Source organism: Genypterus blacodes, unplaced genomic scaffold, assembly GCF_046128005.1.
Source record: "Genypterus blacodes isolate CSIRO-AG114 ecotype Tasmania unplaced genomic scaffold, CSIRO-AGI_Gbla_v1 ptg000008l_1, whole genome shotgun sequence".
NCBI lineage: Eukaryota > Metazoa > Chordata > Actinopteri > Ophidiiformes > Ophidiidae > Genypterus > Genypterus blacodes.
In genome coordinates this window covers 2,084,093-2,110,287 of record NW_027466822.1, presented here as the reverse complement: position 1 = coordinate 2,110,287, position 26,195 = coordinate 2,084,093, and the positions used below count along the sequence as shown (strand labels likewise).

General features: G+C 44.9%; 1 protein-coding gene across 4 annotated transcripts; it reads left to right on the top strand.

The window, feature by feature from the left end:
• Window positions 1–1,612: 1,612 nt before the first annotated feature.
• Window positions 1,613–6,326, top strand: LOC143005806 (interferon-induced protein 44-like). 4 transcript variants are annotated; one of them, XM_076157207.1, is made up of 7 exons: window positions 1,613–1,700; window positions 2,374–2,554; window positions 2,798–2,996; window positions 3,167–3,319; window positions 3,462–3,630; window positions 3,741–3,841; window positions 3,967–4,651. In XM_076157207.1, the coding sequence occupies exons 2-7, from the start codon at window positions 2,547–2,549 to the stop codon at window positions 4,126–4,128; spliced, it is 792 nt and encodes a 263-aa protein (XP_076013322.1). In that variant the 5' UTR covers window positions 1,613–1,700; window positions 2,374–2,546; the 3' UTR covers window positions 4,129–4,651. The 4 variants fall into 4 exon arrangements, with proteins under 4 accessions (XP_076013322.1, XP_076013338.1, XP_076013330.1 ...); XM_076157223.1 differs by lacking the exons at window positions 1,613–1,700; window positions 3,967–4,651 and adding an exon at window positions 5,751–6,326 and having other exon boundaries at window positions 2,176–2,385; window positions 2,521–2,554; XM_076157215.1 differs by lacking the exon at window positions 1,613–1,700 and having other exon boundaries at window positions 2,179–2,385; window positions 2,521–2,554; window positions 3,582–3,630.
• The last annotated feature ends 19,869 nt before the right edge of the window (window positions 6,327–26,195 follow it).

Genomic DNA, 26,195 nt, shown 5'->3' with positions numbered 1-26,195 from the left:
TGATTACCATCATTCCGAAGCTGAAAGTGTCGCAGCTGTCCGGACAGAATCCGAGATTCTATTTAGATCCACTCTACCTCTCTATGAGAGATAATCCATGGACACTGGACATGGCTGCTGAAATGCGATCAACATGCCCAATCAATGCGGGAATATGACTGTCTCCTGTCTAAACTGACTTTTTTTGATGTTGGTTGCATCCACTTGAAGAGCTTCTAAGCTTCCAACTTGCTATCACATGCTCCAGTCGGCTGTCCTTACTCAGAGCTATGGCCAGGAGAATAGATGATGTCACCACAGCCTAGGAGAGAAGAAAACTGTAAAACTGTAAAACTGTGATTACTGTCTTTTGTTAGAAATGCAGGTCTTGTGATGTGATTCTATACAAACATTAATTAAAAATTCCCCCTGTGAAAGGCTGTCTAGGAATACTTTGTAATAAAGAAATAAACAACACTTTACACAAATCTTTGCACTTCTGTTACTCATGTGGAATGTTATTGATGTCAAGTTCATTTCACAAAATTGTAACTCTTGATTAAAACTTCTTACCACCAAACATATACAGCTACTGCAAGCATGAGGATCGTCACATGCAGCGTCCCACAGGAAGAAACAGGCACCAACAAACACACTTGTCCCTTATCAGCAGGCTGGTCAGAAAAGGTCCTGTCACTAGGTGCTGCTAGTTATACATGAAAAAACTGTCTGCACTGAGATTTGCATTGAAAGGGGGACTCAAGATGGGGTTTGATCAACCTGGCCTGTGCGACGGTATATGACCTGAAACACCTTCTGACTTAGGACATTGTTGCCCTTTTTTTTCCTCCAGGGGTTAATTGTACTGAGTGGTCAGCCTTCATCTTCTGTGCTGTAGGAAGAGGCATCTGCCCCCCTGGAGCCCCAAACTTCCTCCAGGTGAACAGGAATCAATCACCTCTCCTCATCCACTCCTCATTGTGCAGCAAACAAATAAAGTACAATAAAATCAATAGAAATGTGAATCCATCAGTGTGACTGTTTTTACCCGGGATTGACTGATTTAGGGCCTGTCAGATCATCATTTTTGAGATTATCTATATGTCAGCCTATTGAATAAATATGTATTCAAAATGTGCTTCTTCTGCTCTGTCGCAGCTGCCTCTCGCTTGTAGTCCGGCTCAATGTTCCACCAGCAGCATGATCAGATCAGAGAAACTTCAGGAGTAAGAAGACACAACCTGGTGCTATTGAATTGGAACTTCTGAGGCAGTGGTTCTCGAACCTTTTACATCAGGTACCACCTCAGAAAATATTTGGCTCTCCAAGTACCACCACTATGGCTGATGTTAAAATACAGTAGCGTACGCCTACCCTATTCAGTTGCTATGTCATAACTTGATAATGTTCATTGTGTAAATATTAGTAAAAAGGGTGAGAGCAGAGGGAAAGGCTACAGTTTCTACTCTTATTGTGACATAAGAGTAACATAAAAAGGAAAATAGGAAACTTTTACTTTAAAGCTTTACCCTGCACAATCTGTGCACCAATCACCAGTGTGGTCGGGACAATGAGCTTGTTATTTGAAAACAACCGGAGCACTCTGGTGAAAAAGGGGAAGTTTGAAGCTGATTCCATTTCCTGTAAGTCACAAAACGAAAGTAACTTAGCATATTTTACACAAGACACGTTCACACGGAGCACCACTTAAAAACAGCCAGGTACAAATTTACGATTGTCCATAGATTGTGTTATCTATTTAACAGGGATTATCTTTGAGAAATTGTAATGTTGTAACTTGAGGTTCAAGGTACTTCTTTGGAAAACAACTGCAGCACCTCCGAGAAACGCTGAGTGATAATCTTTAAGAAATGTATTTGGTTTAGTTTGATGTGCATCCAACTTTGATAGACATTGAGACTGTATATGTCTTTATGAACGGCTCATTCTATGTAATGTGTATCAGGATGGACCTCTTTCAATTTTTCCACTTCATCAAAGTGTTGAAATTGAAAAATTGCTCTTGCCAATCAACTAACATTTTTTGGTCATATTGTTGTTAATTCGGTTGAATAACATGATAAACTGTGTGCAGATTTTGCCAAACAATTTGTCAATTTAACGTTAGTTTACTATTGAAGAAAGAATGAGCTATGCACGGTTTCATCTTATTGAGTCAGTTTTACCACTGATCAAAAAAAACAACTGAATAAATAAGTACAAATGAAAATCATTGTTATAACCTCGCAATGTGATATAATGCAAAAAAAAAAACATATTTTCTACAACAGTATCTCCATGTTATCTCATATTTGATTTCATGTTATAACTCCCAGTAAATAGTAAAAAAAATTTGAATATTTCATGTTGACATGTGAATGTTTTAATTTACAGGAATGGGAGGAGGTAAGTCTTGGCCTGCTACACTGCACCCTTCTCATCAGATGATCAAACAAGCTGTCCAAGTTCTAATCCACTAACACTCATGTTCATGACAAAATATTGAACAATGCTTATCTCACATTCCCATTTTCCCTTCAGATGTCTTGAGTACGCCATGGAGGGAAATGCCCAGGTGAGCACTCTGACTGGGCCTTTGATGTGTGCTTCTGATCATTGGTGTAAACATGTAGTCACACTACACATCACATATTTTACACACTCTGAGTAACAGCATCCAGCTGAGATAAGATGTGATTGTTATGGTTCAAACTACATAAATTCTAACATTTTTCATTAAAGCAGGATGACAACTTTCTACACATGTACAGGTTTCAACTTTAATCAAATCTAATGTTTTTTATAATTTACTGAACAGCAACAAAACGAGTGATCTGGAGTACTTGACAGACTATAAACCTCAGAACAGTGAATGCCAACATTTGAGAGTTCTGCTCTGTGGACCACTTGGTGGTGGGAAATCCACCTTCATCAATTCGGTCGACAGTGTTTTAAAAGGCAGGATCACAGGTCGATGTCCAGTAGATACAACTGCCAGAGACACCTTCACCAAAACAGTATGGATACACCAATTAATTTTAATATGTCATTTTAAAAACTTGGAGAATGAATGTAAGAATGAATAAAGTTCAGTGATCATTAGCTGTGACAGAAGTACCACTGTAATGCAAAAAACAAACCATCAATTGCTTGCAAAAATTGTTATAACAACTTTTCTGGTTTGTAGTATAAAACTTACAGATTCCACAAAGGAAGCCCAAGAGCCTTTTACTCTTTTGTCTTCAATGACACCATGGGCATTGGAAGTGATGCAAACTCAGGCATTTGTGTGGAAGACATCAAACTGGCTATGATGGGACATGTGAGGGATGGCTATGAGGTAACCTGTAACCTGCTTGATATTATTATAGTAGTTCAGTTTGACTATGTGCCTATTTGTCATTCAATATTTTGCCCCCCAAAAAATACAGTATATGAAAAAATGAGAACATGAGTGTATTTATCGGTATATTCTTTGTTAGTTCAAAGGAAAACCTTTGGCCGAAGGATCTGAGAGCTACAATGCAGACCCCACTCTAAATGACAAAGTTCATGTTCTAGTTTATGTCATCCCTGCTTTCTTCATTCCAATAATGACGGAGGAAGCTATTGAAAAGATGAGGGAGGTCAGACTAGCAGCCCGAGACTTGGGTAAGAACAGACATTTGCTTTTTGTACTATCATCAAGTCATATTAGAATTTAGGAATAACAACAAAATAGGAATCAAATGCTGAGTACATTTGTGTATCTGTACCTGTAGGGATTCCCCAGCTGGCTATTGTCACTAAAGTTGATTGGGAGGATGCCATGCGCCACGAAAACATAAAGAATGTCTATAAAAGCAAATCCCTTAAGAATCAGGTAAGTCATTTCATAATTTCATTCATAACATTGCAATATAACATAGCTTAACAATTCAAAATCCCATTTGGTCACCACTGTACATTAATTGGTCAAATTATATCCTAATATTTGAAAACCTATAGATTGAAGACGTCAGTGCAATATTGGGATTATCAGTGAACAGCATCTTCCTTGTGAAAAACTATGAATCAGAAGTCTCTGTCAATGATGATGTTGATGCATTGATACTGGGCGCACTGAGGCAAATGATTTCCTGTGGGGAAGACTTCCTGGATGACTTGTAGACCCTGCTGAGCAACATCAGACATCATTATTTGAGTGTTAACTGCTGGTGCACGTGTGGGCCGACGCCCCCTGGTTCAAGTTTGAAATGACCATAAAATATTTAGGATTATTTACATTTAAAATGTAATCAGAACTATTAAGACAAAGCCATGGGATTTAAATGACCTGTTATTTTTCTTTCATGTGTTGATCAGAGTTGTGTTGAAAGGTTTGGGTGAGCCGAAAGATTTTTAGATGTCAAATTGGGCAGTGACATTCATAAATCTGGGAATGGCTGACTTAGAAACAACTTCAGTTTAGGCACATACTGTATGTAATGCATGTTGTGTTTTGATTGTTGGTGTCAAGTTATTAAGAAATAAAAATTCATGGATGTTAAACGGGACCGTTATCATTATCACCCGCAAGTGTCAGTGTTGTACACAAATTCTCCTCATATATCCTAATACATCCTGGTTTAAATCATGTAAACCAGTGGTCTTCAACCTTTTTGCCTCTGAGAGCTACTCAGACAAAATAAAATTGTCCGAAAGCCATATTAATCTCATAGAAAACCAAACAATGTTAATACTGATTTTACTAATACTATACCTTTAATATTTCACATTTTATGTCTGCCCCCATATCACTGTCACAATTTCCCTTCAAATTCCCTGTAGTTCCCATAACATCTGTACTTCACACATTCAGTCTGTTCTGCTGTTAGTGAGATGACAGAGTGTGCTACTGAGGAATTAAAATAGTTTTGGAATGTTCTTGCAGTGAAGCACAATCTCATATACAGTTTTGCCACAGTTTAGCCGGCTCATTCGCTAACAACACATGACGCCCTGCTAGCAGCCAGAAAGTCCTGTGAAAAGTTACTGTGGACTTTGGGGAAGTGGCGCTCCACCGACGTGTTCGCACCGCAAACGAGACACACACTAGTCACTCACATTTCGTCATTTTTTTAATTCATCATGAAAATAGTGTATTTGTTGCCTTTTATCTGGGTTATTTTCCATGGCCATCCTCAAATCTGGCTTGCGCTTGCTAACTGAATGTTACGGTGTCACGTAACCAAACCTGACAGCAGTGGCATTTGTTGGACTGACAGCTGATTGGCTTATAATCGTTTTGTGTCAAAAGGGGGCGGGATGTCTGTGAATTTGATTGAATAAAACAGCTTTACCAAGTGACATGTTGTTCAATGTATGTATTTTTTTTACCTTTCGCGAGCTAGTCGAGTTGTAATTTAAGTTTAAGTCATTATATTTTATTTTACTTTATTTATTTTCTGAGGAAACCTTGGGGGAGCTATATATTTAATTGGTTTTATTTTATCCATTTAAAGTTTCCGTTCAGATTATAAGAAATGCTGCGAGAAGCTCCCTGCACTGAACTTTTCAAAATATAATGCTGAAAGAGTAATAATGCTAGAGTATATTGGCTCCAAATATCAGCCTCCTTACGACCTTATAATTGGTATTGGTCCTGAGAAAACATATCGGTCGGTTGGCGCTTACGATCTGAGGCAGATTTCTCATTAGTCAGACTTTAATAATGAACTGAGGTTACCCCTTCCTCAATTTCAGTGTGACTAGTCTGGCCCTAATTCAGGTTCATTGTTTGTTTTTTTCAGACCCCCCTCCACACACACAGCTCACAGAAAGAGTAGGTCATCTTCCTTTTCGGCAAGGCTTTCTATGGCAGGTTCAGCAACTGAGGGAGCTGACTTAAATGAGTAAACAGCTGATGTGCCAAAAAGCTGCAAAACAAAATCAGGCAGCTTGTACTCATAGCAAGCCTCACCAGTCAGCTTCAAACCATATCGGTGCCAAGGGTCTGGAAGGACATCCTATTTCTAAGTTTGCTTATTTCCACACTCATCTGGCTGAATAATATCTCCACTTCAGCATTCAAGTGTGGCAAGGACAACACAGACCCAGCAGCCATGGCAAGTTCCTGAAACGGGTTGATATCGGCTGCATCCCTGAACTTCATCTCACTCCAGAAGCCCACTGTGTTTTTTGTTTCATTCCATTGCTAGACAACCCTGTCTATCTCTGCAGGAGAGTAGCCAAGGAGCTTCACCATTTTTTTCTATTTCTCCCAGGCTCTTATGTAACTTTAAAGTTTCCTCTACATTGAAAACCGACATGTACTGCAATGCTTCAATGTTGTCCGGCAGTCTCACCCTCACCTGTTAGTGAGGGTACACACTGCTGTTAGTGAGGGTACACACTGCTTTCGGACAAAGTTCTTCTCCTCAGGCTCAAGGTGGAGGCTCTGCTGCCAGTGACCCAAGGGTTAGGGGTTAGGGTTAGGTGGGTTGACAAGATTGTTTCAAGCTGTACAAGACACTTAATGTGCACTGGCACACGGAGGTCATAATAAAAAAAAGCTGGACTCAATAAAACATTCCAAAAATAAATATAAAATGTACAAAAACACCACATTTACATTCATAAATAACAAATAAATATAGTGGCAATAAATAAATATGAGTGAAATGTAGTATGTATAAGTGGAATAAAGTGCAGACCAGACTATATACAACAGAATAAGAATAAATGTAAACAGAATAACAGAATATTACTAATAAATAAATCTATACATAAATCTAAAGTGGCATTAATGGGCGCCGTGAGTGTGAAATTGGTGAGTTTTTATTGTTATTTTTTATATTAAAGTGTAGTTTGATTCTACTACATAGGATAATTTCTGTTTCACCTATGTAGCGTTTACAACAACGTGTGCACCTTATACAATAAACCACATTCTTTTGTTCAAGTTGTATTTCCCCAATAATAAAGCCCACTCCCCTACCCCGAACATGGTTAATCCTCCTGAAGTGTCGTGCTATGGGAGGAGCTGCTGCTTCCAGGGCTCTCGGAAGTCTGGATGATATGAGGATGTCTTTAAGATTCTTATTTTTCCTGAATGCAGACACCAGTTTGTACCTGTTAGGCGGTGCATGTCTTGTCTGCGCGTTTGTGAATGCCCGTTTGAGTTTACTGTGTATGTGAATATTGCATGCGCTGTAGGTGGTTATGAGTGGGATGACATCCTTGGAATCTGGGACTTGTTCGGAATGGGGAGGAGGGGCCAGGGTGGGGGAGAGGTTAAGGTTAGGTAGTAGTCATTTATGCTTTTGATCATCGAAGATGTTAACGTGCCGTGGCGCACGGAGGCCGGGGAACAGGTTAAAATCAGGAAATACCAGACTAATTAAAAACACACAATAATAAATACATATAGGAATACAAATCAAACAATCACCATGTAAATTCCACATAGAATTACATAAAATAAATTGGCATAATATAAATAAAAAATAAAGAATTTAAGTCGCAAAATGTAAAATAAAACAAAATAAATCATTGATTGTTCCACCAAACCGGCATTAAGGGGCGAACCCCAGGAGTCTAGGTCATTCGGAGGGGAATGTACAGCTTTTTTCGGGGGATAAGAGCTTCTTTTCTTACTCGGCTGCTATAAAGTGCTTTGTTTATAAAGTGCTATAAAACGTGCTTGAAAGTGCTATTTGTTATAAAGTGCTAACATCAATCAACATGCATACAATCAAATACAATATAAAATAATATAAACAATATTAAGTCTAAAAGTGTAAAAAAAAAATCATCCCCATCCCCTTCCCAGCCACCCCAAGTCCCCTTATTCCCTATTAAACTATAACTAATGAATATATAAAAAAATGAATAAATGGAATCTCAATATATAGATAATGGAGATCAATGTGATGGCGGGTGCACGGGCCAGGTCCCTCTCTAACAGCAAACGGAGGTGATTTAATTGACGGGAGGAAAGGTCTGGAATAGTGCCGGTGTCGTAATGCCTGGAACAGAGCCGATGTTGCAGTGTGGAAATGTTCTATGTGGGTGCATAATCTATAGAATCGTATCAGTTGTGATTTAATTATGCTGGTGAATGTATGTTTTGGGTGAAAGCTATGTTTATGAAGGAGACTGTGTATCTGTTCTAGGCAGTACACTGTTGTGTCTAAAAAATTGACTGTGGTGGGGTGGGCAGTGAATTTAACCTTAATGAGGGGGTGGTTATTTGCTTTGTCAATGAATTCCTGGAACGACTCCGGCCCGTGCTCCCAGATTCCAAAGATGTCGTCCAGGAACCTAAGGTAAATTAGGGGCCGGAGGCTGCAGCCCAGGAGGAGGGTCCTCTCCCACTCCACCATGTAGATGTTCGCATACGACGGGGCAAAACGTTTGCCAATGGCCGTGCGGGACACCTGCAAATAATGTCGACCATTAAAGCAGAAATCATTTCGTGTCAGGCTAACTTCGAGCAGGTCCAGCACGGCTAAGTCATGGCGCAGCAGGTCGGGACACCTCCCGAAGGCCTGGCGTACAGCCTCCAGCCCCAACTGTGTGTCTATATTTGTATATAAAGTTTCTATGGCCACTGTAAACAAAAAAGGGAAGGAATGATCAAGTTTGTTGTTCTATTTTATTTATGAAATCATACGTGTCTTGAATATAACTCTCGTGAGTCAGGGAAATCGGATTCAGAAAACTCAACATATTCTGCCACACTGTACGATTCACTGCCGCAGTCCGAGACGATGGGTCTTCCGGGAGGAATCTCGCGCGGGACAGTCCAGGTTGCCGGGTCCTTGTGAATTTTGGGTAATAAATAGAATAAGCGGTTGCGTGGTATGTCCGGGTGAATTTTATTATTTTATTTTATTATTTTTTGGTTATGTAGGTGTAACGGGTGGTGTATGGACCCAATTGCAGTACAAAGGACTCAGAATCACTGGTAAAGTTCAACGGTTTACTGACACTCTGGCAGACAGGCAGACAGCTCAGAAACACAGTGACAGGCGGCGATCGGTCGAGCGGGCAGGCAGGCAGTCGATCCAGCAAAGGTACCAGGAAGGAGCAGGCAGGCGGGTAGTCAGGATACCTGGGAATTCAGGAGGCAGACAAAGCAGAGGAATCGGGGACAGGCAAGGTCGGTACCGGGAAGACAGGCAGGAGTATGCTGGAAGGTCTCGCATGGCAAAGAACAATCTGGCAAAGGAGTGAGTGTGGAGCTGGTGAATATACAGTGGGGAGAACAAGTATTTGATACACTGCCGATTTTGCAGGTTTTCCTACTTGCAAAACATGCAGAGGTCTGTAATTTTTATCATAGGTACTCTCCAACTGTGAGTGACGGAATCTAAAACAAAAATCCAGAAAATCACAGTGTATGATTTTTAAGTAATTAATTTGCATTTTATTGCATGACATAAGTATTTGATACATCAGAAAAACAGAACTTAATATTTGGTACAGAAACCTTTGTTTGCAATTACAGAGATCAGACGTTTCCTGTAGTTCTTGGCCAGGTTTGCACTCACTGCAGCAGGGATTTTGGCCCACTCCTCCATACAGATCTTCTCCAGATCCTTCAGGTTTCGGGGCTGTCGCTGGGCAATGCAGACTTTCAGCTCCCTCCAAAGATTTTCTATTGGGTTCAGGTCTGGAGACTGGCTAGGCCACGACCCATCTTCAATGTTCTTACTGAGTGAAGGAGGTTGTTGGCCAAGATCTCACGATACATGGCCCCACCCCTCAATACGGTGCAGTCGTCCTGTCCCCTTTGCAGAAAAGCGTCCCCCAAGAATGATGTTTCCACCTCCATGCTTCACGGTTGGGATGGTGTTCTTGGGGTTGTACTCATCCTTCTTCTTCCTCCAAACACGGCGAGTGGAGTTTAGACCAAAAAGCTCTATTTTTGTCTCATCAGACCACATGACCTTCTCCCATTCCTCCTCTGGATCATCCAGATGGTCATTGGCAAACTTTAGACGGGCCTGGACATGCACTGGCTTGAGCAGGGGGACCTTGCGTGCGCTACAGGATTTTAATCCATGACGGCATAGTGTGTTACTAATGGTTTTCTTTGAGACTGTGGTCCCAGCTCTCTTCAGGCCATTGACCAGCTTCTCACCAAGCTGGGTGGAGAACAGGAGGGCTTCTTAAAGAAGAACTAACAGGTCTGTGAGAGCCGGAATTCTTACTGGTTGGTAGGTGATCAAATACTTATGTCATGCATAAAATGCAAATCAATTCTTTAAAAATCCTACACTGTGATTTTCTGGATTTATGTTTTAGATTCCGTCACTCACAGTTGAAGAGTACCTATGATAACAATTACAGACCTCTGCATGCTTTGTAAGTGGGAAAACCTGAAAAATCGGTAGTGTATCAAATACTTGTTCTCCCCACTGTATGTGCTGGGCTGATTGCATGTGATGAGAAGCAGCTGTGTGCACAGGTGAGTAGAGAAGACTGCCGAGGTGGGTGTGCCTGGCAGGCAGAGTGGGGCGGAGGCAGGATCAATGGAAAAACACTGAGAGCTGGATGACTGAACTGTGACAGTAGGTACCAGCCAACAAGGAGTCCGCTATGTCCGTGATCATGGACCGGTGTGTATGTTTGCAGTGAGTGCGGTATGGTAATAAAGTGTTGTGTGTTATCTAATTGTCTGTGTGCTTCCTGTATGTATTGGTTCCGGTCCATGACCACGATGCAGGACCCCTTGTCAGCTGGTTTAATTACGATGTCTTTATTGTTCCTAAGTGACTTAATGGCCAGTTTCTGTACTGGAGTCAAATTTTCCCTGGGAGCCATTTGGCCATGAGGATGTCCCTGAAGAATTTGGTTATGTGTTATGAGTTTACGGATCGGAGATGTGATTTGTGTCAGTGGCGGCTCCCATGATGATGGGAGCATGTGTGGTAAGTGCGGGGGTCATCCTCATAACCATAAAAGTCTAAAATTTTCAATTTGCGATTGTAGTTGTGAATGTCCCGCACGAGATCCTCCTGGCATCTCGGAACTGCGGCAGGAACAAACGACAATCCCTTCAACAGTAACTCCTCCTCCGGTCCTGAAAGAATATAATTATTTGTTAAGTTTATGATCCCGGTGTGCGGGGAGATTTCTCCCCTGCACTTCTCCGCTAGTGGAAGTTTAACTGTTGCAGCCAATATTTAAAAAGCATGCCAGCAGTGTTCGCCGTCCAGTGGATCAGATCCGCCTCCACTCGGAAGCGCAGCCTCTGGAGGTCCTGTAGGAAGTTCATGTTAGTCACTATGTATTCATTTAAGGCTTTTAGGTTACTCTATTCCGTGAGTGGCAGAACATCAGAGAAATTGACTACAGCCACATGAATTCAGGTGTTTGGGAATTCGATTTTTGCCGTCCTCAAGAGACCCTGCAACTGCTTGATTGCGGTTTTCTGTGGGTGCTGTTCCCTATTATTTATGCCTGCAGTGATAATGACCCTTTCTGTGGTTGGATGTGGATGTGTTTAGAGCCAGGATAACTGTCTATCTGTATATTGTGCTGCATGCTCCCCGATGAATACTGTTGGATGCGCGATATGTATGTTCCAGTCTGTGTAGTTGCGGTGTGTAATGGGGTGCTTAGTGAATCTATGTGTGTGTGTTGGATTACTTGTCGCCAGTGATGGCTGCAGTGGTGTGGTATTAGAGGAAAGCTCAGATCGAGTTTTGTCAGGAATGATTGTTAAATCCCCTTTTGACCCTGTCATCATTTTGTGCTTTCTTTCTCTACCAGGTGCATGAGGAGGTGGTAATGGTGGGCTGCAGGGCCTCTGGGGGAACATTCGCCTCCACTCCACAGGCTGCTGGGGAACCTGAAGTTAGGGAAGAGTCATTGTTAGTGGTAGGAGGCGGACTCCGGTGATGCACAGGCCCCGTCTAACTTAGCCAAAATGGCGTCTCAGGCTATAAAAATGGTCATCTGTGATAATCTTTTGCCGAACCTATTTTTTGCCCAAACCTGTGCAGTATTGAAGTCCACCTCATCACATGAATACACAAGTTAGGTTAGTTGGTTCAAACAATTGAAACGTTAGGATGTATACTTTAAATAACATTAAAGCCCAGTGGCGTTCCTGTTTGCAATCTGTAGATCCACATTCTCTCCCTTCTTTTTCTTGCGCCATCTCCCCATGCAGCGCTGCTCTCCAGTCCGTGGAATGTTAAATATTGGGCACCATAAGTGTGAAAGTGGTGTGTTTTTCTTGTTAATTTTTAAGTGTAGTTTGATTCTACTACATAGGCTATTTTTTGTTTCATCTATGTAGCATTTACAACAATGTGTGCACCTTATACAATAAACCACATTCTTTTGTTCCTGTTGTATTTCCCCAATATTAAAGACCACTCCCCTACCCCGAACATGGTTAATCCTCCTGGAGTGTTGTGCGAGGAGGAGCTGCTGCTTTCAGGGCTCTCGGAAGTCTGGATGATATGAGAATGTCTTTAAGATTCTTATTTTTCCCGTATGCCGACACCAGTTTGTACCTGTTAAGCGGTGCATGTGTTGTCTGTGCGTTTGTGAACGCCCGTTTGAGTTTACTGTGTATGTGAATACTGCATGCGCTGTAGGTGGTTATGAGTGGGAGGACATCCTTGGAATCTGGGACCTGTTCGGGATGGGGAGAGGTTAAGGTTAGGTAGGATTATCGATATGCTTTTGGTTGCACTAAGCACTTGTACTGCACTGGCACACAGAGATCAAAAACTACAAAAAGGAGCTGGGCTCAAAGAAAACCGTTCCCCTATAAAAGAGCACCCAGGTTCAACGCAAACTTACAACAGAAACAAATATATAATATAATTAACCAAGTATAATAAACAAAATACATCATATATATAATATATAAATTATAAGTAATTTTAAGTAAATATGTTCAGAAATCACACAGTACAAGAATCAAGACATAAATATATGAATATATAAATAAATACATGAACAAATAATGAAGTGCTTAGAATGGTGGGTGATATATGTTGGGGGTTGGGTATCATGTTTTAGGGGATGGAGGGCTAATTTCTCTCTCTTCCCCAGGCTTGAAGTGCTCTGTCTGTTCTCCAAAGTGCTAATGCATGCATAAATATGTATATACACAAATGAAAGAAAATTAACTGGAAAAAAAAGGGCATCGAATATTTTACAGCAAGTTTAAATGCTGCACCCAGAATTTGAACAAATTTATTGCTGTTTCCCTTGTCCAGTCGATGAGGTCTGAGCCCACCTGGAAGCGTAGTCTGCTGATGTCAGGGAGAAAGCTGTGGTTGTTATTGATATATGCATTTAATGTTCTAAGGTTTTCCTGCTGTGACCTGGGCAAACAGTCTGAGAAGTTGATGATTAGGATGTGGATAGTTGCATTCGGGAAGGTGGATTTTGGTGTTCTCCAGAGACCCTGTAGTTGTTTGAAGGCTGTTTTTTGTGGTTGTTGTTCATTGTTGGTGATACCTACTGAGAGAATGGCGTGTTTTGTGTCTGGATGGGGATGATATCCTTGGTTGTTCCCATCATCAACTGGGGCTCTCTCTCCCTTTTTACTATGTGAAGAGGTGGGTTAGGTAAAATGTGTGACGGTGCTGTCTGTGTGGAGGCGGAGGTGCTCAGTATGTCAAATGAGATGTCCACAGCCATGTTATTCTGGAACGCTCTAATCGGGGACAAAGACTGTGGCTGTGGGACAACAGATGGTCTGGTGTTTGTACTGTTGTGGGTATTTATCACCTGTGCCTCTACTGTGACTGTTCGTGTTGTAGTGGTGGGTGGGTGTGGGGTCTCTGGAGAAACAGCTTCCCTCCCTTCGCAGGCCGCATGTTTATCTTTGACAATGATATTAATAACTGGAGGAGGGGGAGCCTGGTCAGGCACTTCTAGTTTTTTAATGATGGTTTCTCAGGCTCTAACAATGCTGGCTGTTTGCAGCCGCCTGCCAAATCTAGTTCGGGCCCACTTTTTGCTGTACCAAAATCCCCTTCGTTAAATGAGTCCAGCCCTGAAAACAAAAAATTCAACCGTTCATCATTATGTTCCCTTAAGATCTTAAGTTTTGTCTCATCCAATTGGCAGTACTGTCCTCTACTAATGCAAGGGTCCCTTCAGTGAGGCAGGCGGGTTACATAAAGCTTGTCACCCTCCTTGCTCCACGATACATTCCTGGTGGAAAAGTTTGTTCATTTATACATTTAGCAAAAATTCCTTCATGGTGCGTCGTCTCGATAATCCTGAAAAACAGTCTAATTAAAGTGGGGTTGCTGTCGTCAGGCCGATCAGGGGAGTGCGCACCGGTCGCCGCTCTGGGCTCCAGGGAACCGCAAACCTGTTTCGCATTTGTGCCATGTGGACCGATTGTCCGGTGATTCCTCCTTCAGTTGAGTGGGGAAGCGCTGAGAAACAACCTTTAGTTGCGGTTGTTTCTCAGCGCTGCGTTGCTCCACTCGCTGCCGTTAATGTTGTTTGTTTGCCGGCATTTGTCACTTTTCCAGGAGTATCACCGGAGTTGGAACCATCGTTTTCCACATGGTTAACATTTCAAATGTTCTCAGAATACAAAACAAAAACGATTTTAGCTTTAAAAAGGTTAAAAAAATGGGTACAAAATCGTTTGGATGCGGCTCTCCTGTTGCCTACGTTGCGATATTTCAAAATCTTTCATGTTAATACAGTTATCAATGATGCGTCGTTTGTATTATTTCAAAAAAAAAATCCCGTAAAAATGGGGTTGCAGGCGGTACCGGGGGCTTGTTTTCAGAAGTGTCTGCCGGTCGCTGTCTCTCTGGACTGCGGAGAAGCTTGTGGAAGCTACTTTTCTGTCTGTACTTGATTATGGAGATATATTGTACATGCATGCTGCATCTTTTATCTTGCGTCATGTGGATTCAGTGTACCATGCATCACTACGATTCATAACAAATACAAAGTCCCTCACCCATCACTGCATTCTTCATGATTAAGTTGGTTGGACATCAATTAAAAATTAGTAGACAACAGCACTGGTATATCTTTATCTATAAAGCTATACTTGGCAAACTTCCTCTGTAACCTCCTCTCTGTTTGCTCTGGTACCTATCAGCTGCGATCCTCAAAGTGGTTGCTTTTTAATGTGCCACGAGTTGCAACCGAATTGGGAAAAACTGCTTTCTCCTATTCAGCACCTTGGGGATGGAATAATCTAAAGAAAGAGCTAAAGTTAGAAACCCTCGTGTCCATAAATGAATTTAAAACTACTGTAAAGAATGTAGTGATGGAGACATTTTCTTGAGAGGCTCATTGTGTTTTTAACATTTTGTACTTCTTTATCATGAAAATGTAACTTGTTGTTTATTATGTATGCATTTGTTGTGTGGTTTGGCTGCTACCTTGGCCAGGTGTCTCTTGAAAAAGAGATTCTGAGTCTCAATGGGACTTCCTGGTTAAATAAAAAAAAAAAAAAAAAAAACACAAATCGGTTCAGTGTGCCAATCATGTGTGGCAGGGTAGAGATCCGTCGACTTTTTGTTAAGGGGAAGCGCTCACCTTTTTGATGTTCCTTGTGGTGCGACATCCACTCAAGGGACGGGCCTCTCTCTCCTCCCTTTGTTTTGGAATAAAAGTCTCTTTCCACACGGATCCTTTGCGGTTAAAGTGCGGAGGATTTTTGCTTTGGTGGACCTGAGAAACCTCTGAGAGTACTTTCGGGTCCTTAGAGCCTGGAACAGGACGGATGTAGCTGCATGAAAAGTTAACCCCTTCAGCAGCAGCTCGTCCTCTGGGCTCAAAGGATAAAGTTTTTGTTAAGTTTATTATGTTGGTGCGGGGGGCCAGCGGGCCCCTACGCTTCTGCATCAGACCCAGTTTTTTTAATTGATGGAGCCAGTATTTAAAAATGCTCTCAGCCGTGGCTCGGGTCCAGTGGATTAGACCGGAGCCCACCTGGAAGCGCAGGCTGCTGAGATCGTTCAGATATTTATAGTGAGTAGTCATATATTCCTTTAATGTGGTCAGGTTTTCTTGCTGGGGGGTCGGCAAAGCATCGGAAAAGTTAATCAGGGGGATGTGGACGGAGGCGTTAGGGAAAACCATTTTTGCTGTTCTCCAGAGGCCTTGGAGTTGTTTTATTGCTGTCTTCTGTGGATGTTGTTCTCTGTTGTTTAGTCCGACTGAAATGATGACATGTACTATGTGTGGGTGCTGTTTTAACTTGAGTGAAAAATGTTCTATGTGTATGAATTTAGCGCCTGGAAAACTGTCAATCTGTATGCCTGTATGTACTTTGTGTTCGGGGATCAATGAAAGATTGCAATCCCTGATAATGAGTGTTGGATGTGTGATATCTAAGTGCCAGCCTGTGTATTTGCGTGTGGTATGTATATGTTTTGTGAGTCTATGTGACTGTACATTACTGGTGAGTGGTGGTTCGGGAGTTGAAGAGGGCTCAGAGTGGGTTGTTTCAGAGATGAAAAGGATGTCCTCGTTTGGCCCTCTCATCACTTTTTGCCCTCTCTCCCTTATGGTTATGTTTGGTGGTGGATTAAGTGAGGAGTGGGGAACCGGGTCCCGTGTGGAGGCGCAGGCCCTGGGAATGTCAGGTGAGGAGTCCACAAACACATTATTAAGTTTTGCTCTTCACTTACGGGGCCAAGCTGGTGGTTGTGGACTCGCATGCAACGTGGTTGCTGCAATAGTGCATGTAGCCTGTGCCTCCGGTGTGACTGTGAGTGGTGCAAAGGCCTCTTGAGAAACAAATGGTGGCCAGTTGTAGCCTTTTGCCAAAGTGATTCTTGGCCCATTATTCAGCCGTGCCAAAATCCGCCTCGTTAAAAGAGTCCAGCTCCGAAAAATAACAGCCCCAGTTGTACATCATAATGATTATTGAGTATATGCATGTTTTCCTTCATCCTTGGAATCTGCGACCTGTTCGGGATGGGGAGAGGTTAAGGTTAGGTAGATGATTGGTCTGCTTTTAGTTGCTGTGAGCACTTATGGTGCACAGAGAACAACAACTTAGACAGAAGGAACTGGAAAGAAAAAAACATTCCCCTATTCGTGAGCGCCCAGGTTCATTTCAAGTAAGAGAAAACAAATATAACTATAATTAACCAACTATAATAAATAAATACATCACATATATAATACATATAACTATGGCAATGCATACATACATGGATACATATATTCATATATATATACTTATATATATATAACATAATATTATAATTTACAGAAATAATAAGGTGCTAAGGAGTGGTTATCATCTTTGATGGGATGGGGGGTTACTTCCTCTCCTTCCCCCAGGCTCAAACAGTGCTCTGTCTGTTCTCTGTAAATATGTGCAAAATACATGCATAAATATATATACACACACAAATGAAAAAAAATAAAAGAAGAAAAAGACATTGAAAACATTACATAGGCATAAATAATATGACGGAGATCAGAAACAGAAATAAGTGCTTAAACATGAGTTATTGAGAGACTATCACCCCGCCCCTCCCTTCCTATATTTCATCAATTCTTCAGAGCTGGTTGTGTTGAAGACTGGTGATGGATCCCAGGAGATTTCAACAAATGGAGGAGTGGCCAAAGAAGTCGCTGCACATGCCAGGATAGGCATAGAGAAACTCCAGAGAAAATCCTTCTCTGCAGCACTGACCAGGGCCCAGGCAAAGCAAAACCAGACAGCGTTTCTGCAAGACAAACCAAATTTGGTGCAAGATAAATTTCCATTGTGTGTGTTGGAAGTCACTTTGGATGAAAGTGTCTAGCTAAATGAATGTAAATTAAAATTAAATTAAAAATGTAATGTTGAAGAACCTGGGAGGCCAATCTGGAGGACACCAGCTGGCTTTGTGTCACAGTTCAGTCATCCAGCTCTCAGTGTTTTTCCATTGATCCTGTCTCCGCCCCACTCAGCCTGCCAGGCACACCCTTCTCGCCAGTCTTCTCTACTCACCTGTGCACACAGCTGCTTCTCATCACATGCAATCAGCCCAGCACATATATTCACCAGCTCCACACTCACTCCTTTGCCGGATTGTTCTTTGCCATGCAAGACCTTCCAGCATACTCCTGCCTGTCTTCCCGGTACCGACCTTGCCTGTCCCCGATTCCTCTGCTTTGTTTGCCTCCTGAATTCCCATGTATCCTGACCGCCCGCCTGCCTGCTCCTTCCTGGTACCTTTGCTGGATCGACTGCCTGCCTGCCCGCTCGACCGATCGCCGCCTGTCACTGTGTTTCTGTGCTGTCTGCCGGAGTGTCAGTAAACCGTTGAACTTTACCAGTGATTCTGAGTGCTTTGTACTGCAATTGGGTCCATACACCACCTGTTACAGTACAATCTGGCCAGACATGGACCCAGCAGGACCACCTTCACCACAGAACCGGTTTGAGAGGATTGAGCATGCGCTCATGCAACACGAGCAGAGAATGGAGGAGGCTGCTGCACACGCCAGACGAGCTGCAGAGGCCAGCGCCGTTGCCTTTGCAGCTCTCTCCGCCCAGTTGCAACAGCTGATGTTCACTCGTCCTTCTGCAATTCCAATCCCCACCCCGGAACCTGCTGCTCCAGCTCTGCCACAGCCAAGGATGATCTCCGAGCCCCGAGTGGGACCTCCAGAGCGATATGATGGGAATCCTGAACTCTGCAGTCCATTCCTGACCTCCTGCTCCCTACTCTTCAGTCTGCAGCCATACACGTTCGCCTCCGAGGAAGCCAGGGTGGCGTACGTGATCAGCAACCTGACCGGCAGAGCCCTCCTCTGGGGAACAGCAGAGTGGGATAGGCGGACTCCTGCCTGTGCATCATTCCAGGCCTTCTCTGAGGAGCTACGCAAGGTCTTTGGTTTGGGTGCTTCCGGCTCTGATGCTGCCCGTGAACTGCTCTCCCTGCGCCAAGGGAACCAGTCGGTGGCCGACTTCTCCATCGACTTCCGAACCAGGGCCCGTCAGAGCGACTGGAACACTGCGGCTCTGCGCGACGCTTTCCTGCATGGTCTGGCAGACTACATTAAAGATGAACTGGTTTCCTATCCTCTACCTTCCACACTTGATGAATTCATCGAGCTTACTGTCTGGCTGGACCTCTGCTTCCGGGCCCGGAGAAGGGAGAGGAGACAGAACACCCCTGGTCGTCTCGACTCAACCCGCAGGCCAGGTTCCTCCTCTGCTTCCGGTTCCTCTTCACCTGTTATGGATAATTGTGTAGAGCCTGAGCCCATGCAGGTGGGCCGCACCAAGCTCACACCGGAGGAGCGAGAGCGCTGCCGCAAGGGGAACCTGTGCATGTACTGTGGTCAAGCTGGACATTTCATCTCCCATTGCCTGTTAAAAGACAGGGCTCGCCAGTGAGTGAGGAAGTCCTGGTGAGTCACACAGCAGCAAAATCTTCCTTCTCAAGCTCACGTCCCCGGTTCCAAGTCAAGCTCCTCCTTCCTGGTGGTGCACACACCCTGGCCGCTTTCATAGACTCTGGTGCAGATGCCAACATTATGGCTGAGAGCGTGGCCATACAACTGGGACTAGAGAGGGTCCCACTTAACACCCCAATCCCCGCCAAAGCCCTGGATGGCCATCTTCTGGGGACTGTCAATCACCAGACTTCTCCTGTCCACATGCTGCTGTCCGGTAACCACCACGAGACCATCTGGTTTCACCTCCTGTCACCTTACAACATACCGCTGATCCTAGGCTACCCTTGGCTCTGTCGACACAGCCCCCACATTGACTGGGCCACAGGGGCCATCCTCGGTTGGAGGAACTCCTGTCACCAGAGGCCTCCGTACCCCAGCAGACAATGCACCCCAGTTCCTGTCCTGACTTGTCCAGAGTTCCTGCCGAGTACCATGACTTCAGGGAGGTGTTCAGCAAGGCTAAGGCGACTTCATTGCCCCCTCATCGCCTGTATGACTGCTCCATTGACCTGATGCCTGGCACTTCACCTCCCAAGGGGCATCTGTACTCCCTGTCTGGTCCTGAACGGGAGTCCTACATAAATGACTCCCTGGCGGCCGGGCTTATCTGTCCTTCATCGTCTCCTGCCGGGGCAGGATTGTTGTTTGTGGCGAAGAAGGACAAGACCCTGCGCCCCTGCATTGATTACCGGGGACTCAATGACATCACCATAAAGAGCCGGTACCCTCTCCCCCTCATCTCCTCAGCCTTAGTTACTTCAAGGAGCCATGGTCTTCACCAAGCTCAACCTCCGTAATGCCTACCACCTCGTCCGCATTAGGGAGGGGGATGAATGGAAGACCGCTTTTAACACACCCACCGGACATTATGAATATTTGGTGATGCCAACGACGTCCTCAGAGACATGATCAACAAGAATGTTTTCGTCTATTTAGACGACATCCTAGTTTTCTCCAAATCCCTCGAAGAGCATATCCACCACGTCCAGACGGTTCTCCAACGCCTGCTGGAGAACTCCCTTTTCGTGAAGGCCGAAAAGTGTGAGTTTCACACACAGTCCGTGTCATTCCTGGGTTACATTGTGGCCCAAGGTTGCCTGGAGATGGATCCTGCCAAGGTGGGCGCAGTAATAGGTTGGCCATTCCCTGAAACCCGTAAGCAGCTGCAGCGGTTCCTGGGCTTTGCCAATTTTTTACAGACGTTTCATCCGCAACTATAGCTCCATCGCTGCTCCTCTCACAGCCCTGACATCCTCCAAGACTCCCTTCCGATGGTCCCATTCGGCAGAGACTACCTTTCAGACCCTGAGGGACCGCTTCAGTTCCGCGCCCATCCTCCAAGTCCCCGACGCCGAGCGGCAGTTTGTCGTGGAGGTGGATGCTTCAGACGTTGGGGTAGGGGCTGTGCTGTCCCAGCGAGCTGCCAGTGACTAGAAGCTCCACCCATGTGCCTTTTTCTCTCGGCGTCTTTCCCAAGCCGAGAGGAATTATGACATTGGTAACCGGGAGCTCCTAGCTATTAAACTGGCTCTGGAGGAGTGGCGGCACTGGCTGGAGGGAACCAAGCAGCCCTTCCTGGTATGGACGGACCTCAATAACCTGGAGTACATCCGAACCGCAAAGAGACTTAACTCTCGGCAGGCACGATAGGCCCTCTTCTTCACCAGGTTAAATTTCACCCTCTCCTACAGCAGTGGTTCCCAAACTGGGGTCCCCGGACCCCCGGGGGTCCGCGAGAAAATTTAATAAATCAATCAAATTATTCCGTATCATTTATAATTATGAATGGGAACCACTAAGCCAATTAAAAAGGCATTCTGATGAAGTTCATTCCAATTAGGTTCACTTAGAGTAGGTTTAAAACATTAAAAACTCCCGAAATGATGATTGTGACGCAGGACGCACCACATAGACCTGTCACGCTGTTCGGAACCGGAGCATTCACTGTGTGTGTGTGTGCAGCACCTGGGCACCTGCGGCTGAACTAACCAGCACAATGGATGCATATCTAACTCCGTCCACTTCATCAACCGATGCAAAGGCCAAACCTGCTAAGCTAAGAAAGTACAACAACAGTTATCTGGAGTTTGGTTTCATTGAGAACAACGATGGAAGACCAAAATGTGTCATGTGTCTGCAGGTGCTAGCTAATGAAGCAATGAAGCCAGCCAAGCTAAAGCGGCATCTCACCACAAAACACCCGGAGTTTAAAGACAAAACGAAAGATTTTTTCCAGCGAAAGTGTGAGGAATACATGCACCAGAAAACACGAATGGTGAACCTGGCCACAACTTCAGAAAAAGCGCAGAGGGCTTCGTATTTAGTGGCATAGCATATCGCTAAAAGTAAGAAACCACACTCAATTGGACAGGAACTTGTACTTCCAGCAGCGGTGGAAATGTGTGAAGTTATGCTCGGCTCAGAAGCAGCTAATAAACTGAAAGCTGAACTGCTTTCAAATGACACGGTGAGGAGAAGAATTCAAGAACTATCAGCGGACATTGAGACACAGCTACTGGACAGACTGCGTTCATGTGAGACATTTTCTATCCAGTTGGACGAATCGACAGATGTTTCCAGTGCGGCTCAATTGATTGTTTTGGTGCGTTATCCCTGGGAGGGAGACATATTGGAGGACTTTGTTCTGCAAAGAGGTACCAGGCAGGACAACTGGTGAGGAAATATTCAGACTTTTGGATGATTTTATGACTGAAGCCAGACTGAGCTGGGACAACTGTGTAGCTGTTTGTACGGATGGTGCCGCTGCGATGACCGGCAGAAAGAGTGGAATTACCGCACGGATAAGGTCAATCAATCCAAAGATTATCACTACTCACTGTATGCTACATCGGCAAGCACTAGCTTCCAAAGACATGGAACCAGAGCTTCACTCTGTTATGAACACAGCTATTAGTGCAGTTAACTTTATAAAATCAAGAGCCCTGCAGTCACGTTTGTTTGGTCGACTGTGCAGAGATATGGATGCTGAACATGATGCACTGCTGTATCACTCTGAGGTGCGATGGCTGTCCCGGGGTAAAGCTTTGCAGCGGGTGTTTGAGCTACGCAAAGAAATGGCAGAGAGGAAAAACCTGACACTGCGCAGTTTTTTACTGACCCCGAATGTGTGGCCAAGTTAGCATATCTTGTCGACATATTCAACTTATTGAATGGCCTCAACCTCTCCATCCAAGGAGGGAACACATCTATCCTTGAAGTTTGTGACAAAATCACTGCCTTCATGAAGAAAACGGATCTATGGAGAAGGAGGTTACAGGAGGGGATAACAGACATGTTCCCCCAACTGACTGAGTTTCTCCACACAGAGAACTTGTGTGTGTGGCTGTTGTGAGGAAGGTTGCCACCTCACATCACTGTGCTCGTACTTCAGCTCGTACTTCTCTGATGTGAACATTGATGCCTGGGACTGGGTGCGTGATCCCTTTGCACCAGCAGCAACAGAAAATGGCCTGTCCGGTAAGGCAGAAGAACAGCTGTTGGAATAATCCTGTGATAGGACTCTGAAGTCTCGATTCCAACAGGTGCATCATGCAAAGTTTTGGCCCCCACTCTCACAGGAGTATCCCGAACTCACTGCTGAGGCCATGCAAAGATTGCTCCCCTTCCCTACCACTTACCTCTGTGAGTCATCATTTTCCACTTTGACTGCAATGAAGAATAAGTACAGAACTCGTTTACAAGTGGAAGATGATCTTAGAGTCTGTTTGTCATCAATCCCTCCAAGAATACAGAAACTGTGTTGTGAGAGACAGGCCCATCCTTCTCACAAATTTAGTGAGTCACTAATGTGAGAAATGAGTGAATTGACCTGTGTGGGATATCAGTGTGATAAAGCCAAAAGCAAATATTTAGGATAAGGCTTAATTAACATTCAGTTTTCTGACAAAAATTTGAATAAGAGGCAATATGTTTGAGTTAATATATAATTTAATAAAAATACCTCTGTGTTAAAGTTGTTCAAATGTGTTTAAATTCATTTCTATGAAACAGGTTTGCAGTATTTAATTTGAATTGTTTAAAATGTAAATGTTTCCAATGGCAGTAAAAAATAAAAAAAATCGGTGGTAGGATTATAAGGGGGTCCTTGGAAAATTTTCTCTCGCGTAAGGGGTCCCCGGCCCCAAAAAGTTTGAGAACCCCTGTCCTACAGACCCGGCTCCTGCAACGTCAAACCTGACGCTCTGTCACGAGGGTGAGAGCTGCCACAGAGGGTCAGCCTGGTCCTAGTGCCTGCCCAACGGGTTGCTTGTTCGTGCCTGCAGCTCTGAGGTCGGATGTACTCCAGTGGGCCCATGCTTCGAGGTTGACCTGCCATCCTGGGATCCAGAGAACCCGGGATGTCCTTCTGCAACGTTTCTGGTGGCCCGCACTACAGGAGGACACCCGGGAGTATGTCAGAGCCTGCCAGAACTGCAACCAGAACAAACCGTTGCGCCAAGCCCCATCCGGCCTCCTGCAGCCTCTCCCGGTGCCACATCGGTCCTGGTCCCACATTTCAGTGGACTTTGTGACAGGCCTGCCACCATCGGATGGGAAGACGGCCATTGTGGACCGCTTCCCTGAAGATGGCCCACTTTGTATCCTTATTTAAGCTCCCGTCAGCTAAAGAGAAAGCCCAGCTGCTCCTCAACCATGTCTTTCGCCTTCATGGGATTCCTGTGGACGTCGTCTCGGACAGAGGGTCCCAGTTTTCCTCACTGTTCTGGTGGGAGTTCTGCAGCCTCTTGGGAGCCACCGCCAGTTTGTCATCTGGGTATCACCCTCAATCTAACGGACACTGAGAGGATGAGCCAAGAAATGGAGACGGCCCTCTGGTGTATGGTATCCCAGAACCCATCCTCTTGGTCCCAGCATCTGTTGTGGGTGGAATATGCCCACAACACCCTGACCAGCTCCGCCACCGGTTTGTCTCCGTTCCAGTGTGCCTACGGTTACCAGCCTCCTCTCTTCCCAGCCCTGGAAGGGGAAACCTCTTGCCCCTCAGTCAAAGCCTTCATCCGTCGCTGCCGTCGGACCTGGGCCCGTGCTAGGGCCTCCCTCCTGAAGGCGGCAGACCGGTACTCCTCAGCAGCCAACCGTCGTCGCTCTCAAGCTCCAGAGTACCAGGTGGGCCAGAAGGTTTGGCTCTCCACCTGTGACCTTCCTCTGCGTGTGAAATCCAACAAGCTGGCTCCCAAGTTTGTCGGGCCCTTCACCATCGAGAAAGGTCATCAGCCCTGTGGCAGTCCGGCTCAAGCTCCCCCGGTCTATGCGGGTGCACCCGACATTCCATGTGTCCAAGGTCAAGCTGGTCAGCGAGAGCCCGCTGGTTCCGGCTGCTCCACCCCCACCCCCCCTCGCCTCATTGACGGGGGACTCACCTATGCTGTGCGCCGCATCATACGCTCTCACCGACGTGGAAGGGGCTGCCAGTACCTTGTCGACTGGGAGGGCTACGGTCCGGAGGAAAGATCCTGGGTTCCTGCTCGACACATTCTGGACCGGGGTCTCGTCCGAGACTTTCACCTGCAACATCCGGACCAGCCCTCCTGCAGCAACATCGACAGGGTTCCTCGCCATAGGACGTCTGCTGCTGGCCCTTCCACTGCCCCGGAACGGTGGGAGGACTTCCCGTCTGAGGAGGAGGCAGTGGACCCGCCGGCGAACTCGCCTTCCTCACAGCCTGAGGATAGGGAGTCTTCAGGTTCTCACGAGTTCTACGAGTTTTTCCTTGCAGCTCAGGAGGGTGTTACTTTCGAAGACATAACCGTGAACAGACTTGCTGTGTACAGGGAATAAGATGCCGGACTTTTGGTATGTGGAGGAAGAATGCAGATCTTTAACGTGGAAGAAACTGTTGTACCTATCCTGCCTTGTGAAGCATGGATATCCACTCTTCTAGCCCAAGAGGATCATATTGCCAACCATGAGGAAATAGCAGGTACACTCTCACAGCTGCAAAGGAAAGCCTGGGTAATTAAGGGATGAAGGCTAGTCAAAAAAGTTATTGACAACTCTGTAACATGCCGAAAACTCAGAGCAAGAAAGAGGTTGAGTCATCCAAACAGAAGTAGAGCGGTTCTGGAGAAAGTGGAGTCAATTGGCGGGACCAAATTTGTTAGTAAGGAGAAAGTGGCATACAAAGCAGCGGAATTTAGCTGTTGGAGACAAACGTCTGGCTTGCAGACCAGAATGCTTTGAGTGGTCAGTATAGACTTGCCAGAGTGGTCAGTGTCAACATGGACAAGAAAGGCATTGTAAGAGATGGAAAGATGAGATCTTTTACAAGTTACTCAGTCTCGGCGGTGAAGCCAATCCAGAAAGAGAGAGCAAGAAAAGTAATAACTAAGATCCCTGCCACCATTCTTCACAGAGATGTCAGACGCAAAATTGTTCTGCTACCTGCAGAGGAACAGAGCATGACGTCAACTGAAAAAAAAGGGAGAACCGAAGGTTTAAGACAATGGGAGAGTTTGGTGTGATCTCATTGGGTTTGAAAAACCAGAAGGTCAAGTGGGGGGTATCGCGTCAAAACACAATACAGTTTTCATTGGGGATCGAAACAACCAGAAACAGCATGCGAAGGGGCGGAGCGAAAATCCGTCCCGATGAAAGAGCCCGGCTTGCCGTCCGAACAACAGCTGGAGTCATCAAGGAAAAAGAGTGAGACAGCGTGCGGATCGGCGTCAGTCAAGAAAAGCCCTTGGATCTTGGGGTTGATGTGATCAGAAATTTAATTAGATGGGATTTATCAGTTGAATTAAATTGAATATTACATGTATTAATTTAATATGTACCTCCTCATCGTAGTGGGAATTATTGATGATGTC

What these genes read in the sequence shown, in the direction of transcription:
- LOC143005806 (XM_076157197.1), top strand. An exon ending in CCATGGAGGGAAATGCCCAG is followed by an intron (nt 2,555 to 2,797) that starts GTGAGCACTCTG and finishes TTTACTGAACAG; the next exon opens with CAACAAAACGAGTGATCTGG. An exon ending in GAGACACCTTCACCAAAACA is followed by an intron (nt 2,997 to 3,166) that starts GTATGGATACAC and finishes TCTGGTTTGTAG; the next exon opens with TATAAAACTTACAGATTCCA.